Source organism: Salvelinus alpinus, chromosome 24, assembly GCF_045679555.1.
Source record: "Salvelinus alpinus chromosome 24, SLU_Salpinus.1, whole genome shotgun sequence".
In the NCBI taxonomy this organism is placed as follows: Eukaryota; Metazoa; Chordata; class Actinopteri; order Salmoniformes; family Salmonidae; genus Salvelinus; species Salvelinus alpinus.
Genome location: NC_092109.1, coordinates 46,541,456 through 46,560,299, shown reverse-complemented (window position 1 = coordinate 46,560,299; position 18,844 = coordinate 46,541,456). Strand labels below are relative to the sequence as shown.

The window sequence follows — 18,844 nt, the reverse complement described above, 5'->3', positions numbered from 1 at the left end:
ATCAGTCTATTTAAATAAATAAATTAGGTCCTAATCTATGGATTTCACATGACTGGGAATACAGATATGCATCTGTTGGTCACAGATACCTTAACAACAAGGTAGGAGCGTGGATCAGAAAACCAGTCAGTATCTGGTGTGACCACCATTTGCCTCATGCAGCGTGACACATCTCCTTCACATAGAGTTGATCAGGCTGTTGACTGTGGCCTGTGGAATGTTGTCCCTCTCCTCTTCAATGAGCTCTGATAGGTTGGAGGATGTCCTCTGAAATGACTGTGTAAGTCTATGGAAGGGGGTGAGAATCAAGAGCCTCCTAGGTTTTGTATTGAAGTCAATGTACCCAGAGGAGGACGGAAGCTAGCTGTCCTCCGGCTACACCATGGTGCTACCCTACAGAGTGCTGTTGAGGCTACTGTAGACCTTCACTGCACAACAATGTGTTTTAATCAATTATTTGGTAAAGTGAATATTTTTACAATTTTAATTTAACCTTTATTTAACTAGGCAAGTAAAAGGATAACTTTTTCAACGTTTTACCCTTTTTAATTTATGAAATTCACTGAGGAGGATGTTCCCCCCCTTCCTCTTCTTAGGAGCTTCCACTACTTTCCATAGGCCTGCAGTCTCTACAGGGAAGTTAAACTGCACTCTGTCCATAGTAGGCCTGCAGTCTCTACAGGGAAGTTAAACTGCACTCTGTCCATAGTAGGTCTGCAGTCTCTACAGGGAAGTTAAACTGCACTCTGTCCATAGTAGGCCTACAGTCTCTACAGGGAAGTTAAACTGCACTCTGTCCATAGTAGGCCTGCAGTCTAAACAGGGAAGTTAAACTGCACTCTGTCTATAGTAGGCCTGCAGTCTAAACAGGGAAGTTAAACTGCACTCTGTCTATAGTAGGCCTGCAGTCTAAACAGGGAAGTTAAACTGCACTCTGTCCATAGTAGGCCTGCAGTCTCCACAGGGAAGTTAAACTGCACTCTGTCCATAGTAGGTCTGCAGTCTCTACAGGGAAGTTAAACTGCACTCTGTCCATAGTAGGTCTGCAGTCTCTACAGGGAAGTTAAACTGCACTCTGTCCATAGTAGGTCTGCAGTCTCTACAGGGAAGTTAAACTGCACTCTCTTTTCATAATGGGGTAATATGACAGGCAGACCGGCTAGGTGTGATAAACAGCCACCATGACATCAGCAGGGAGATGTTCCACTACAACAGAGACTGATTGGTTGTTGAACTCTTAGGACAAACCATTCAATAAAAAATAAAAAATCCTTGTTCGTTTGGCAACGGGTTGGTTAGGCTGCCAGTTTGGAGGGTGAATTGCCACAAGGCACATCCAGCAAGAAGGAACACACACACACACACACACACACACACACACAAACTGAACTCCCACCTACACCGCATGCGTGTGTTCGACTGTTACCCCCGCCTGCCATGACCCTTTGCCTCAATTGCATCGGTGCCGCGCATCTCCCCACAGTCGGGAGCGCGCCTCTGTCCACTGCCGTCTGTTTCCTCACTGCACAGCACGGCTCGCTACCCCGACGGTCCACCGTGCAACTATGGCAGCCCTGAGTAAGATACCGCACAGCTGCTATGAGATCGGGCACACATGGAACCCTTCCTGTGTCATGTCCACCCTGGAGATCACTGCGGGGGCTCTGGAGGTCTCTTTCAAAATATATGCACCGCTTTACCTGGTGAGTAGCTAGCTCCAAATACACGGGCAGGAGATCTGTCCACCCAATGCTAGCTAGCTAGCCGTGTTGTGCTACAAGGGCCCAAGTTCATGGCTTATGGATGGATGGAAGCTAGTTAAATTAATCGGTCGCATGAATAGCTATGTTGCTAACTACAGTTTGTGGCCGGTCGTTAGCAATGAGACGTTGTGGCTACAGATTTCACATACTTGCTTTTTCATTACGACGTTAACTTCACTATTTAGCTAGCGAATCCCAGCTAACTATATTGCAATTTGCCAGCTAACTAGCTAGCTAACGTTAGTGTGACATGAGTTGAACTTTCCTCTCGACACAGTCAGTAATATAAGGGTTTAGGCCAACTAGCAGGGTGACGGGGGCTGAGACACTTGCAGAAATGGCCCTCCCCAACATCCCTAATAGTGCAGGCAATGTGTGAAAAGGAGGTTCACTTTTCTTTCATTAAACTTGGCACACTTGTACAGTTTGGGGCCCTGGACATTTCCAGAGAGGGAGGCATTACAAAAAGAGTGTTTTTCACGGGTGTTTTGCCCAGTGGACGGTGTTCTACGTTACCCTGAGAGTCGGGGTTCAGAGTACAAGGACTGTCTGATACGTGTCCTCTTCAAACCGATAACCTCTGCCTCGTTACCAGACATATTAGATAACATCATTCCTGCTCATTTCACATGTCTTTGGCAAATGACAGGAGTGGAATGAAATCGCTTAACAAGCAGGCTAGACACCAGGCTCCTCAGCCTGGTACTTCATTCATAAATGAAGCTATGATGGGGTTATAGTTTATAGTTGCACTTTAATATTGGTACATCGTTTAGCTTTATTTAAACTAACCATAGCCAGCTACCAAGTTGGCAGGACCAGGTTCCCAAAAAGTGAACGATGTGTAACGGCACGTATTGCTTACTAGCCAACCAACAACGTCAATGCCGCTATGAAGCTAATCTACTGAATTTACCGGAATTAAATGTATGAAACTGATCCTGACTAGATGTAATGTCATTTCACAGCTATTGGTTAGTCAACATGCAATAATACCTGTATACTGTCAGTCACTGAGATGAATGATTTGATTAAAACAATATGTAACAAGGCAAGTCAGTTAAGAACACAGTCTTATTTTCAACGATGGCCTACCGGGGAACAGTGGGTTAACTGCCTTGTCCAGGGACAGAACGATATATATTTTTGTACCTTGTCAGCTCGGGGATTCGATCCAGCAACCTTTCGGTTACTAGTCCAACACTCTAACCACTACCTGTTGCTGCTGGCTTCGTTAAAAACTGTTCATCTGATGAGTGTGAATGTCCTTGGTCTTCTGTATATGTTGGAGGGCTGATACACGAGGCTTTGACATACTAATCTTGGAGGCAGATTTACACACCCAGTCTCATTACTTTGTGTAAATGATATCTCTCAACTTTAAACAATGTGAAATTACAATACAAAATCATTTGTTTAGCCTAATACTTTTCTATTGGCTGCATGAAATAGCTAAATATAGTGAATTCAGCGATTACATTTGTCATCTTTGTGTGTCTCTGATGAAACAGTAAAATCCATTATTGCAGCCAACCTGTACTGTCTAGTGGTCTCCCACGGCCCAGTGACTATCTAGTGGTCTCCCACGGCCCAGTGACTATCTAGTGGTCTCCCACGGCCCAGTGACTATCTAGTGGTCTCCCACGGCCCAGTGACTATCTAGTGGTCTCCCACGGCCCAGTGACTATCTAGTGGTCTCCCACGGCCCAGTGAGTGTCTGGTGGTCTCCCACGGCCCAGTGACTATCTAGTGGTCTCCCACGGCCCAGTGAGTGTCTGGTGGTCTCCCACGGCCCAGTGAGTGTCTAGTGGTCTCCCACGGCCCAGTGAGTGTCTAGTGGTCTCCCACGGCCCAGTGAGTGTCTGGTGGTCTCCCACGGCCCAGTGAGTGTCTAGTGGTCTCCCACGGCCCAGTGACTATCTAGTGGTCTCCCACGGCCCAGTGACTATCTAGTGGTCTCCCACGGCCCAGTGACTATCTAGTGGTCTCCCACGGCCCAGTGACTATCTAGTGGTCTCCCACGGCCCAGTGACTATCTAGTGGTCTCCCACGGCCCAGTGACTATCTAGTGGTCTCCCACGGCCCAGTGACTGTCTAGTGGTCTCCCACGGCCCAGTCAGTGTCTAGTGGTCTCCCACGGCCCAGTCAGTGTCTAGTGGTCTCCCACGGCCCAGTGAGTGTCTAGTGGTCTCCCACGGCCCAGTGAGTGTCTAGTGGTCTCCCACGGCCCAGTGAGTGTCTAGTGGTCTCCCACGGCCCAGTGACTGTCTAGTGGTCTCCCACGGCCCAGTGACTATCTAGTGGTCTCCCACGGCCCAGTGTAGTGTCTAGTGGTCTCCCATGGCCCAGTGTAGTGTCTAGTGGTCTCCCACGGCCCAGTGAGTGTCTAGTGGTCTCCCACGGCCCAGTGAGTGTCTAGTGGTCTCCCACGGCCCAGTGAGTGTCTAGTGGTCTCCCACGGCCCAGTGAGTGTCTAGTGGTCTCCCACGGCCCAGTGAGTGTCTGGTGGTCCCCCAATGGCCCAGTGAGTGTCTAGTGGTCTCCCACGGCCCAGTGAGTGTCTAGTGGTCTCCCACGGCCCAGTGAGTGTCTAGTGGTCTCCCACGGCCTAGTGAGTGTCTAGTGGTCTCCCACGGCCCAGTGAGTGTCTAGTGGTCTCCCATGGCCCAGTGACTATCTAGTGGTCTCCCATGGCCCAGTGACTGTCTAGTGGTCTCCCACGGCCCAGTGAGTGTCTAGTGGTCTCCCACGGCCCAGTGAGTGTCTAGTGTTCTCCCACGGCCCAGTGAGTGTCTAGTGGTCTCCCACGGCCCAGTGAGTGTCTAGTGGTCTCCCACGGCCCAGTGAGTGTCTAGTGGTCTCCCACGGCCCAGTGAGTGTCTAGTGGTCTCCCACGGCCCAGTGAGTGTCTAGTGGTCTCCCACGGCCCAGTGAGTGTCTAGTGGTCTCCCACGGCCCAGTGAGTGTCTAGTGGTCTCCCACGGCCCAGTGAGTGTCTAGTGGTCTCCCACGGCCCAGTGAGTGTCTAGTGGTCTCCCATGGCCCAGTGAGGCCCTGGTGCCGGCCCACGTAGATGGAAACAGAAAAGTCTGAGCCTTTTGGGTAAATCACTGGGGTAAAACACTGGGGTAAATCACTGGGGTAAATCACTGGGGTAAATCACTGGGGTAAATCACTGGGGTAAATCACTGGGGTAAAACACTGGGGTAAATCACCATATATAGTGCGTTCGGAAAGTATTCAGACCCCTTGACTTCTTCTACATTTTGTTATATTACAGCCATATTCTACAATGTTTTAAATCATTTTTTTCTCTCTCATCAATCAACACACAATACCCCGTAATGACAAAGCAAAAACAGGTAAAAAAAAAATACAGAAATATCAAATTTACATAAATATTCAGACCCTTTACTCAGTACTTTGTTGCAGCACCTTTGGCAGCGATTACAGCCTCAAGTCTTCTTGGGTATGACGCTACAAGCTTGGCACACATGTATTTGGGGAGTTTCTCCCATTATTCTCTGCAGATCTTCTCAAGCTCTGTCATGTTGGATGGGGAGCGTCATTGCACAGCTATTTTCAGGTCTCTCCAGAGATGTTCGATCAGGTTCAAGTTCGGGCTCTGGTTGGGCGACTCAAGGACATTCAGTGTCCTGAATCCACTCCTAAATGGTCTTGGCTGTGTGCTTAGGTTCGTTGTCCTGTTGGAAGGTGAACCTTCGCCCCAGTCTGAGGTCCTGAGTGCTCTGGAGCAGGTTTTCATCAAGGATCTCTCTGTACTTTGCTCCGTTCATATTTGCCTCGATCCTGACTAGTCTCCCAGTCCCTGCTGCTGAAAAACATCCCCACAGCATGATGCTGCCACCACCATGCTTCACCATAGGGATGGTGCCAGGTTTCCTACAGATGTGACGCTTGGCATTCAGGCCAAAGAGTTCAATCTTGGTTTCATCAGACCAGAGAATCTTGTTTCTCTTGGTCTGAGAGTGTTTAGGTGCCTTTTGGCACCTAATGGAGGAATACAGGTCATTAGATGGATTGGCATGTGTAATCTAGTACTCGAACGGATGTCAAAACTTTATCTTTAACCAGAGATGGAAAAACAAAATACTGTAAAACTATTTGGTGGAATGTTGCTATGTGGCTGCCCGTTGTCTGGAAGACAATACACCTTTTCTTTGACTCTAGTATTGCATTTGCAAGGTACAAAACATAAAGCCAAGCATCACACAGTTCTTCTCCCTGAACTCCTGTTAGTCCTACAGACAGTTTTAATGTCACGTGCACAAGTACAGTTAAACCCAACCATGCAGTAATCTATTTCAACGTAGCACAAAAAATAACACGGGAGAACATAATATACAATAAATAAGACCGGCACTAAGTAAACATATTATATACAGGCTCAGGTCCAGTAGCATATTATATACAGGCTCAGGTCCAGTAGCATATTATATACAGGCTCAGGTCCAGTAGCATATTATATACAGGCTCAGGTCCAGTACCATATTATATACAGGCTCAGGTCCAGTACCATATTATATACAGGCTCAGGTCCAGTACCATATTATATACAGGCTCAGGTCCAGTAGCATATTATATACAGGCTCAGGTCCAGTAGCATATTATATACAGGCTCAGGTCCAGTAGCATATTATATACAGGCTCAGGTCCAGTACCATATTATATACAGGCTCAGGTCCAGTAGCATATTATATACAGGCTCAGGTCCAGTACCATATTATATACAGGCTCAGGTCCAGTACCATATTATATACAGGCTCAGGTCCAGTACCATATTATATACAGGCTCAGGTCCAGTAGCATATTATATACAGGCTCAGGTCCAGTAGCATATTATATACAGGCTCAGGTCCAGTAGCATATTATATACAGGCTCAGGTCCAGTAGCATATTATATACAGGCTCAGGTCCAGTACCATATTATATACAGGCTCAGGTCCAGTAGCATATTATATACAGGCTCAGGTCCAGTAGCATATTATATACAGGCTCAGGTCCAGTAGCATATTATATACAGGCTCAGGTCCAGTAGCATATTATATACAGGCTCAGGTCCAGTAGCATATTATATACAGGCTCAGGTCCAGTAGCATATTATATACAGGCTCAGGTCCAGTAGCATATTATATACAGGCTCAGGTCCAGTAGCATATTATATACAGGCTCAGGTCCAGTAGCATATTATATACAGGCTCAGGTCCAGTAGCATATTATATACAGGCTCAGGTCCAGTAGCATATTATATACAGGCTCAGGTCCAGTAGCATATTATATACAGGCTCAGGTCCAGTAGCATATTATATACAGGCTCAGGTCCAGTAGCATATTATATACAGGCTCAGGTCCAGTAGCATATTATATACAGGCTCAGGTCCAGTAGCATATTATATACAGGCTCAGGTCCAGTAGCATATTATATACAGGCTCAGGTCCAGTACCATATTATATACAGGCTCAGGTCCAGTAGCATATTATATACAGGCTCAGGTCCAGTAGCATATTATATACAGGCTCAGGTCCAGTAGCATATTATATACAGGCTCAGGTCCAGTAGCATATTATATACAGGCTCAGGTCCAGTAGCATATTATATACAGGCTCAGGTCCAGTAGCATATTATATACAGGCTCAGGTCCAGTAGCATATTATATACAGGCTCAGGTCCAGTAGCATATTATATACAGGCTCAGGTCCAGTAGCATATTATATACAGGCTCAGGTCCAGTAGCATATTATATACAGGCTCAGGTCCAGTAGCATATTATATACAGGCTCAGGTCCAGTACCATATTATATACAGGCTCAGGTCCAGTACCATATTATATACAGGCTCAGGTCCAGTACCATATTATATACAGGCTCAGGTCCAGTACCATATTATATACAGGCTCAGGTCCAGTAACATATTATATACAGGCTCAGGTCCAGTAGCATATTATATACAGGCTCAGGTCCAGTAGCATATTATATACAGGCTCAGGTCCAGTAGCATATTATATACAGGCTCAGGTCCAGTAGCATATTATATACAGGCTCAGGTCCAGTAGCATATTATATACAGGCTCAGGTCCAGTAGCATATTATATACAGGCTGAGGTCCAGTAGCATATTATATACAGGCTCAGGTCCAGTACCATATTATATACAGGCTCAGGTCCAGTACCATATTATATACAGGCTCAGGTCCAGTACCATATTATATACAGGCTCAGGTCCAGTACCATATTATATACAGGCTCAGGTCCAGTAGTATATTATATACAGGCTCAGGTCCAGTAGTATATTATATACAGGCTCAGGTCCAGTAGTATATTATATACAGGCTCAGGTCCAGTAGTATATTATATACAGGCTCAGGTCCAGTAGTATATTATATACAGGCTCAGTCCCAGTAGTATATTATATACAGGCTCAGGTCCAGTACCATATTATATACAGGCTCAGGTCCAGTAGCATATTATATACAGGCTCAGGTCCAGTACCATATTATATACAGGCTCAGGTCCAGTAGTATATTATATACAGGCTCAGGTCCAGTACCATATTATATACAGGCTCAGGTCCAGTAGTATATTATATACAGGCTCAGGTCCAGTACCATATTATATACAGGCTCAGGTCCAGTACCATATTATATACAGGCTCAGGTCCAGTACCATATTATATACAGGCTCAGGTCCAGAACCATATTATATACAGGCTCAGGTCCAGTAGTATATTATATACAGGCTCAGGTCCAGTAGTATATTATATACAGGCTCAGGTCCAGTAGTATATTATATACAGGCTCAGGTCCAGTAGCATATTATATACAGGCTCAGGTCCAGTAGCATATTATATACAGGCTCAGGTCCAGTAGCATATTATATACAGGCTCAGGTCCAGTACCATATTATATACAGGCTCAGGTCCAGTACCATATTATATACAGGCTCAGGTCCAGTACCATATTATATACAGGCTCAGGTCCAGTACCATATTATATACAGGCTCAGGTCCAGTACCATATTATATACAGGCTCAGGTCCAGTACCATATTATATACAGGCTCAGGTCCAGAACCATATTATATACAGGCTCAGGTCCAGTAGTATATTATATACAGGCTCAGGTCCAGTAGTATATTATATACAGGCTCAGTTCCAGTAGCATATTATATACAGGCTCAGTTCCAGTAGCATATTATATACAGGCTCAGGTCCAGTAGTATATTATATACAGGCTCAGGTCCAGTACCATATTATATACAGGCTCAGGTCCAGTACCATATTATATACAGGCTCAGGTCCAGTAGTATATTATATACAGGCTCAGGTCCAGTACCATATTATATACAGGCTCAGGTCCAGTAGTATATTATATACAGGCTCAGGTCCAGTACCATATTATATACAGGCTCAGGTCCAGTAGCATATTATATACAGGCTCAGGTCCAGTAGCATATTCTATACAGGCTCAGGTCCAGTAGCATATTATATACAGGCTCAGGTCCAGTAGCATATTATATACAGGCTCAGGTCCAGTACCATATTATATACAGGCTCAGGTCCAGTAGCATATTATATACAGGCTCAGGTCCAGTACCATATTATATACAGGCTCAGGTCCAGTACCATATTATATACAGGCTCAGGTCCAGTATGGTACTGGTCTTATGGCTTGGGGGATAGAAGCTGTTCAGGAGCCTGTTGGTGTCAGACTTGGTGCATCGGTACCACTTGCCACGCGGAAGCAGAGAGAACGTTCTATGGCCTGTGTGGCTGGAGTCTAACAATTCTTCAGGCCTTCCTTTCACACCGCCTGGTATAGAGGTTTTGGATAGCAGGGATCTCAGCCCCACTGGGCTGTCCACACCACCCTCTGTAGCACCATTATGTCATGACATTTCCCTCTTTGGGTACAGCAAGCCCCATCCCCCTCTCCCTGCCTCCTACAACTAGGCTGCTGTGGTCAGAGAGAGGTCGTAAATTCCTGAGGAGATGAGCTCTTCATGGCCACAGTATAGAGATAGAGTGAAGTTTCATAGAGAACAAAGGAATTTCTTCCACCTCACAGAACTTGAGGTCCGAACAATATTTATGTTCTGGAGAAGGTATAAAAGATCGGTGAAGAATCCAGCTACGAACTGGTATGTTTGGTACAATTTTGTGAAACTCATGGGAGACAATACGGCCACATTACCATAACGCTGTTTATACAATAACCTCAGATATGAGGTTTACATCTAATTGTTGTATAAGATGAATGAGTGAGGATGATACTGTTTGTAAAATTGTGTAATGTGATTTTGGACTGTTTTTAATGAAGGAAACTCCAATTCCCTTTTGAGTTGAATCAGAGGACCGCCCATGATCCCAGTTAGGTTCGGGTATCCTGGAACAGGACCTTTTCTGCCCTTCCAAATAAAACCTCCACTCGGGTTTTCTATCACCAGACCATGTTTCTCTCAATCACGAGAGGACAAAGGTTGCAGACCAGCTTACCTCGATAACGAGAGGGCCAAGGTTTGAGACCAGATTGCTGAATCTTTTAACCGTCCCACGTGGTTAAACTCTTAGACTATCGATACCGACAGAATAAGAACAAGTCTTTGATTTTAATTACTAGTCTGCAGCTAGGAATTCGGTATCATTGAACGCGAAGACCGACAACCGTCGAAACATCTATTCTATAACGACATGAATGAATGTCACTCTGAACTATCCATTCTAACCACGACAGAGAGAGAGAGAGAGAGAGAGGACAGAAACTCTCCAACAGAAACTAACTTTTCAACAGCGATCAAGACGACACACTGAGCGGAAATATATATATTGATTGCAATTGTTCCCGAATGAGTGAGCGTTCATGTGCAAAGGATTAGCATTTCAATTGTTATAATTGTAAGTCGCTCTGGATAAGAGCGTCTGCTAAATGACTTAAATGTAAATGTAAATGTTATCAACTCTGTAGTGACTTCTCATCAGACCCCCACTCCCCTGTTGTCAAACAAGCCGCCATGCCGGTTTAGCCCACTAGGGCACATTCCCCTATCATTTCTTGTAACCATTTTTACTTTGTTTATGCATTTCTGTGAATTACTTAGTTAGTAAATAAATGATTGAAGACAATTGATGTATGGATGACTCATAGTGAAGACTGGGTTCGTGCAGATAACCAACAATTTACGACGTTTGGAATGAGACTAACGTGAGGTAAAGTAAATAATTCATTCATTAAGAAGACTAATTGATCAGATATGAAAATATCTGAAAAGTATTTTAGGAAAATTATTACTTTGTAATCTGAATATTTTCCTTGGTGCCCCGACTTCCTAGTTAATTACAGTTACATGAGTTAATCAGTTTAATCACGTAATAATAATTACAGAGAGTTATTTGATAAATAAGTCTTCAGTTTAATGATGCCAAAGACACTACAATGTGATCCATGGCGGTGCTATTGTCATACCAAGTAGTGATGCAGCCAGTCATTCACGACTATGCTCGTGTGTGTGTGGACCATTTTAAGTCCTCAATGATGTGGACACCGATGAACTTGAAGCTCTCGACCCGCTACAGCTCTGTCAATTTGGATAAATATCTATTAAAACTTAACTGAAGGGATACCCAAACTATTTTCCTTGCCAAATGATGACAGTTTCATCAGAAATTAAAATTGGACAGGTTGATTTAAAGTAAAGAATTATGTGTTCCAACAATGAGCTGCAGTTTCAGAATAATTGCGCCCCGGTCTATTTTACGCTTAGGCTACTTTGCGAACAGCTAGTGCCGTTTTAGAATTTGTTATCGTAGGCTATAACCCTCCTTAAATATGGGTTCCACACTGAAAAATATCCCCAAACATTAGTTTGATAGACAGTGTATTTTGTATGTTTTTTTACACCAACACATACAAACAACAAGATGAGTAATGAACACAAACAACAACAACAAGATGAGTAATGAACACAAACAACAACAACAAGATGAGTAATGAACACAAATAACAACAACAAGATGAGTAATGAACACAAACAACAACAACAAGATGAGTAATGAACACAAACAACAACAAGATGAGTAATGAACACAAACAACAACAACAAGATGAGTAATGAACACAAATAACAACAAGATGAGTAATGAACACAAACAACAACAAGATGAGTAGTGAACACAAACAACAACAACAAGATGAGTAATGAACACAAATAACAACAAGATGAGTAATGAACACAAACAACAACAAGATGAGTAATGAACACAAACAACAACAACAAGATGAGTAATGAACACAAATAACAACAAGATGAGTAATGAACACAAATAACAACAACAAGATGAGTAATGAACACAAACAACAACAAGATGAGTAATGAACACAAACAACAACAACAAGATGAGTAATGAACACAAACAACAACAAGATGAGTAATGAACACAAACAACAACAACAAGATGAGTAATGAACACAAATAACAACAAGATGAGTAATGAACACAAATAACAACAACAAGATGAGTAATGAACACAAATAACAACAAGATGAGTAATGAACACAAATAACAACAACAAGATGAGTAATGAACACAAACAACAACAACAAGATGAGTAATGAACACAAATAACAACAAGATGAGTAATGAACACAAATAACAACAACAAGATGAGTAATGAACACAAACAACAACAACAAGATGAGTAATGAACACAAATAACAACAACAAGATGAGTAATGAACACAAATAACAACAACAAGATGAGTAATGAACACAAATAACAACAAGATGAGTAATGAACACAAATAACAACAACAAGATGAGTAATGAACACAAATAACAACAACAAGATGAGTAATGAACACAAATAACAACAAGATGAGTAATGAACACAAATAACAACAAGATGAGTAATGAACACAAATAACAACAAGATGAGTAATGAACACAAATAACAACAAGATGAGTAATGAACACAAATAACAACAAGATGAGTAATGAACACAAATAACAACAACAAGATGAGTAATGAACACAAACAACAACAACAAGATGAGTAATGAACACAAACAACAACAATAAGATGAGTAATGAACACAAACAACAACAATAAGATGAGTAATGAACACAAACAACAACAACAAGATGAGTAATGAACACAAACAACAACAATAAGATGAGTAATGAACACAAACAACAACAATAAGATGAGTAATGAACACAAATAACAACAACAAGATGAGTAATGAACACAAACAACAACAATAAGATGAGTAATGAACACAAATAACAACAACAAGATGAGTAATGAACACAAACAACAACAATAAGATGAGTAATGAACACAAATAACAACAACAAGATGAGTAATGAACACTAGCCTATGTCAATCTACTATCCACCAGAGTACAAAAGTTGACCTCGTCTATTGGTCAGCTTGTCCTTCTGTGAGAGAAATAAATATTCCAAACATAGTCTGGGAGAGTTGTGGTACGATAGACCCCGAAAACGAATACAACCGCTATATATCAAATAAGTTTTAAAGGAGATTCATGCAGCAGGACATTTATCTTAATCTAATTTATCTTAAAATGTTATTAAACTATTTCTTCACATTTTATAAGCACAGCGATGTGCACACGGCAGTAGGCTATAAGCGCAAATGTTATAAAATTCAATTAACGGAGAACACCGTTCTCAAAAGGTGCGCTGCAAATGCCAACGGTTTCATTTGACAAGAGATGAAAATATCCTTCAGCAATGTAGAGAGACGGGAGATCTAAAGATGCAATAACAAGCATGGGTTGTTACGGTGGGTTGTTACGGTGGGTTGTTACGGTGGGTTGTTACGGTGGGTTGTTGCCGTGGGTTGTTGCCGTGGGTTGTTGCCGTGGGTTGTTACGGTGGGTTGTTACGGTGGGTTGTTACGCTGGGTTGTTACGGTGGGTTGTTACGGTGGATTGTTACGGTGGGTTGTTACGGTGGATTGTTACGGTGGGTTGTTACGGTGGGTTGTTACGGTGGGTTGTTACGGTGGGTTGTTGCGGTGGGTTGTTACGGTGGGTTGTTACGGTGGGTTGTTACGGTGGGTTGTTACGGTGGGTTGTTACGGTGGGTTGTTACGGTGGGTTGTTGCCGTGGGTTGTTGCCGTGGGTTGTTGCCGTGGGTTGTTGCGGTGGGTTGTTGCGGTGGGTTGTTGCGGTGGGTTGTTGCGGTGGGTTGTTGCTGTGGGTTGTTGCTGTGGGTTGTTGCGGTGGGTTGTTGCGGTGGGTTGTTGCGGTGGGTTGTTGCGGTGGGTTGTTACGGTGGGTTGTTACGGTGGATTGTTACGGTGGGTTGTTACGGTGGGTTGTTACGGTGGGTTGTTACGGTGGGTTGTTGCCGTGGGTTGTTGCCGTGGGTTGTTGCCGTGGGTTGTTACGGTGGGTTGTTGCGGTGGGTTGTTGCGGTGGGTTGTTGCGGTGGGTTGTTGCTGTGGGTTGTTGCGGTGGGTTGTTGCGGTGGGTTGTTGCGGTGGGTTGTTGCGGTGGGTTGTTGCGGTGGGTTGTTGCCGGGGGTTGTTGCCGGGGGTTGTTGCGTTGCTATGGGTTGTTGATGGGTTGTTGCTGTGGGTTGTTGCCATGGGTTGTTGCTATGGTTTGTTAATATGACTAGGATTGTGTCTTTGGCCGCTGGACAATTTGAGAACATGAGAAATGCTGGTTTCAATGGCATATGAGGAAGTGTTTATACAATAATACCCTTAACATTCCTATGGCCAGAAACACCATGGCCTCGGTGCCCTGGCAGATGGCCTCGGTGCCCTGGCAGATGGCCTCGGTGCCCTGGCAGATGGCCTCGGTGCCCTGGCAGATGGCCTCGGTGCCCTGGCAGATGGCCTCGGTGCCCTGGCAGGTTGGGAACCTCCTTGAAGGACAAATGGCCTTGACCCTAATCTACAGTAACCTACACTACAGTACACTACAGTAGCCTACAGTAACCTACACTACACTGCACTACACTACAGTAACCTACACTACACTACAGTAACCTACACTACAGTAACCTACACTACAGTAACCTACACTACAGTAACCTACAGTACACTACAGTACACTACACTACACTAGCCTACACTACAGTAACCTACACTACAGTAGCCTACACTACAGTAACCTACACTACAGTAACCTACACTACAGTAACCTACACTGCACTACAGTACACTACACTACAGTAGCCTAAACTACAGTAACCTACACTAAACTACAGTAACCTACAGTACAGTAACCTACAGTACACTACAGTACACTGCACTACAGTACACTACACTACAGTAACCTACACTACACTACAGTAACCTACACTAAACTACAGTACACTAAACTACACTAACCTACAGTACACTACAGTAACCTACACTACAGTAACCTACACTACAGTAACCTACAGTACAGTACACTACACTACAGTAACCTACACTACAGTAACCTACACTACAGTAACCTACACTACACTACAGTAACCTACACTACACTACAGTAACCTACACTACAGTAACCTACACTACACTACAGTAACCTACACTGCACTACAGTAGCCTACACTACAGTAACCTACACTGCACTACAGTAGCCTACACTACAGTAACCTACACTACAGTAACCTACACTACACTAAACTACACTAAACTACAGTAACCTACACTACAGTAACCTACACTACAGTAGGCTACACTACAGTAACCTACACTACAGTAACCTACACTACAGTAACCTACACTACAGTAAACTACACTAAACTACACTAAACTACAGTAACCTACAGTAACCTACACTACAGTAACCTACACTACAGTAACCTACACTACACTAAACTACACTACACTACAGTAATCTACACTACAGTAACCTACACTACACTTCAGTAACCTACACTACACTACAGTAACCTACACTACACTACAGTAACCTACAGTACAGTAACCTACAGTACAGTAACCTACACTACAGTAACCTACACTACAGTAACCTACACTACAGTAACCTACACTACAGTAACCTACACTACAGTAACCTACACTACAGTAACCTACACTACAGTAACCTACACTACAGTAACCTACACTAAACTACACTAAACTACAGTAACCTACACTACAGTAACCTACACTACACTACAGTAGGCTACGCTACACTACAGTAGCTTACACTACAGTAACCTACACTACAGTAACCTACACTAAACTACAGTAACCTACACTAAACTACAGTAACCTACACTAAACTACAGTAACCTACACTACAGTAACCTACAGTACAGTACACTACAGTAGCCTACAGTACACTACAGTAGCCTACACTAAACTGCAGTAGCCTACACTACAGTAGCCTACACTACAGTAGCCTACAGTACACTACACTACAGTAACCTACACTACAGTAACCTACACTACAGTAACCTACACTACAATACAGTACACTACACTACAGTAACCTACACTACACTACAGTAGCCTACACTACAGTAACCTACACTACAGTAACCTACAGTAACCTACACTACAGTAACGTACACTACACTACAGTAGCCTACCGTACAGTACACTGCACTGCACTACACTACAGTAACCTACACTACAGTAACCTACAGTAACCTACACTACAGTAACCTACACTACAGTAACCTACACTACACTACAGTAACCTACACTACACTAACCTACAGTACACTACAGTAACCTACACTACAGTATCCTACAGTAACCTACCCTACACTACACTGCACTACAGTAGCCTAAACTATAGTAACCTACACTAAACTACAGTAACCTACAGTACACTACACTACACTGCACTACAGTAACCTACACTACAGTAACCTACACTACACTACAGTAGCCTACACTACACTACAGTAGCCTACACTACAGTACAGTAGCCTACACTAAACTACAGTACACTACACTACAGTGACCTACAGTACACTACAGTAACCTACACTACACTACAGTAACCTACACTACACTACAGTAGCCTACACTAAACTACAGTACACTACACTACAGTGACCTACAGTACACTACAGTAACCTACACTACACTACAGTAACCTACACTACAGTAACCTACACTACACTACAGTAACCTACACTACACTACAGTAACCTACACTACAGTAACCTACACTACAGTAACCTACACTACAGTACACTACACTACAGTAACCTACACTACACTACAGTAGCCTACACTACAGTAACCTACACTACACTACACTACAGTAACCTACACTACACTACAGCAGCCTACACTACAGTAACCTACACTACAGTAACCTACACTACAGTAACCTACACTACAGTAACCTACACTACACTACAGTAACATACACTAAACTAAAGTAACCTACACTACAGTAACCTACACTACAGTAACCTACACTACAGTAACCTACACTACAGTAAACTACACTAAACTACACTAAACTACAGTAACCTACACTACAGTAACCTACACTACAGTAACCTACACTACACTAAACTACACTACACTACAGTAATCTACACTACAGTAACCTACACTACACTTCAGTAACCTACACTACACTACAGTAACCTACACTACACTACAGTAACCTACACTACAGTAACCTACAGTACAGTAACCTACAGTACAGTAACCTACACTACAGTAACCTACACTACAGTAACCTACACTACAGTAACCTACACTACAGTAACCTACACTACACTAAACTACAGTAACCTACACTACAGTAACCTACACTACAGTAACCTACACTAAACTACACTAAACTACAGTAACCTACACTACAGTAACCTACACTACACTACAGTAGGCTACGCTACACTACAGTAGCTTACACTACAGTAACCTACACTACAGTAACCTACACTAAACTACAGTAACCTACACTAAACTACAGTAACCTACACTACAGTAACCTACACTACAGTACACTACAGTACAGTACACTACAGTAGCCTACAGTACACTACAGTAGCCTACACTAAACTGCAGTAGCCTACACTACAGTAGCCTACACTACAGTAGCCTACAGTACACTACACTACAGTAACCTACACTACAGTAACCTACACTACAGTAACCTACACTACAATACAGTACACTACACTACAGTAACCTACACTACACTACAGTAGCCTACACTACAGTAACCTACACTACAGTAACCTACAGTAACCTACACTACAGTAACGTACACTACACTACAGTAGCCTACCGTACAGTACACTGCACTGCACTACACTACAGTAACCTACACTACAGTAACCTACACTACAGTAACCTACACTACAGTAACCTACACTACACTACAGTAACCTACACTACACTAACCTACAGTACACTACAGTAACCTACACTACAGTATCCTACAGTAACCTACCCTACACTACACTGCACTACAGTAGCCTAAACTATAGTAACCTACACTAAACTACAGTAACCTACAGTACACTACACTACACTGCACTACAGTAACCTACACTACAGTAACCTACACTACACTACAGTAGCCTACACTACAGTACAGTAGCCTACACTAAACTACAGTACACTACACTACAGTGACCTACAGTACACTACAGTAACCTACACTACACTACAGTAACCTACACTACACTACAGTAGCCTACACTAAACTACAGTACACTACACTACAGTGACCTACAGTACACTACAGTAACCTACACTACACTACAGTAACCTACACTACAGTAACCTACACTACACTACAGTAACCTACACTACACTACAGTAACCTACACTACAGTAACCTACACTACAGTAACCTACACTACAGTACACTACACTACAGTAACCTACACTACACTACAGTAGCCTACACTACAGTAACCTACACTACACTACACTACAGTAACCTACACTACACTACAGCAGCCTACACTACAGTAACCTACACTACAGTAACCTACACTACACTACAGTAACCTACACTAAACTACAGTAACCTACACTACAGTAACCTACACTACACTACAGTAACCTACACTACAGTAACCTACACTACACTACAGTAACCTACACTA

At 43.2% G+C, this 18,844-nt stretch overlaps 1 protein-coding gene across 1 annotated transcript in view; it reads left to right on the top strand.

Moving 5' to 3' along the window:
- Positions 1 to 1,476: 1,476 nt before the first annotated feature.
- The window catches only part of tmem135 (transmembrane protein 135), a 44,592-nt gene continuing 27,224 nt past the window's right edge, over positions 1,477 to 18,844 (top strand). The window contains exon 1 of the mRNA XM_071362901.1: positions 1,477 to 1,703. Within this exon, the coding sequence (XP_071219002.1) occupies positions 1,566 to 1,703 (138 nt within the window). The 5' untranslated portion in view covers positions 1,477 to 1,565. The remainder of the gene's footprint in view (positions 1,704 to 18,844) is intronic.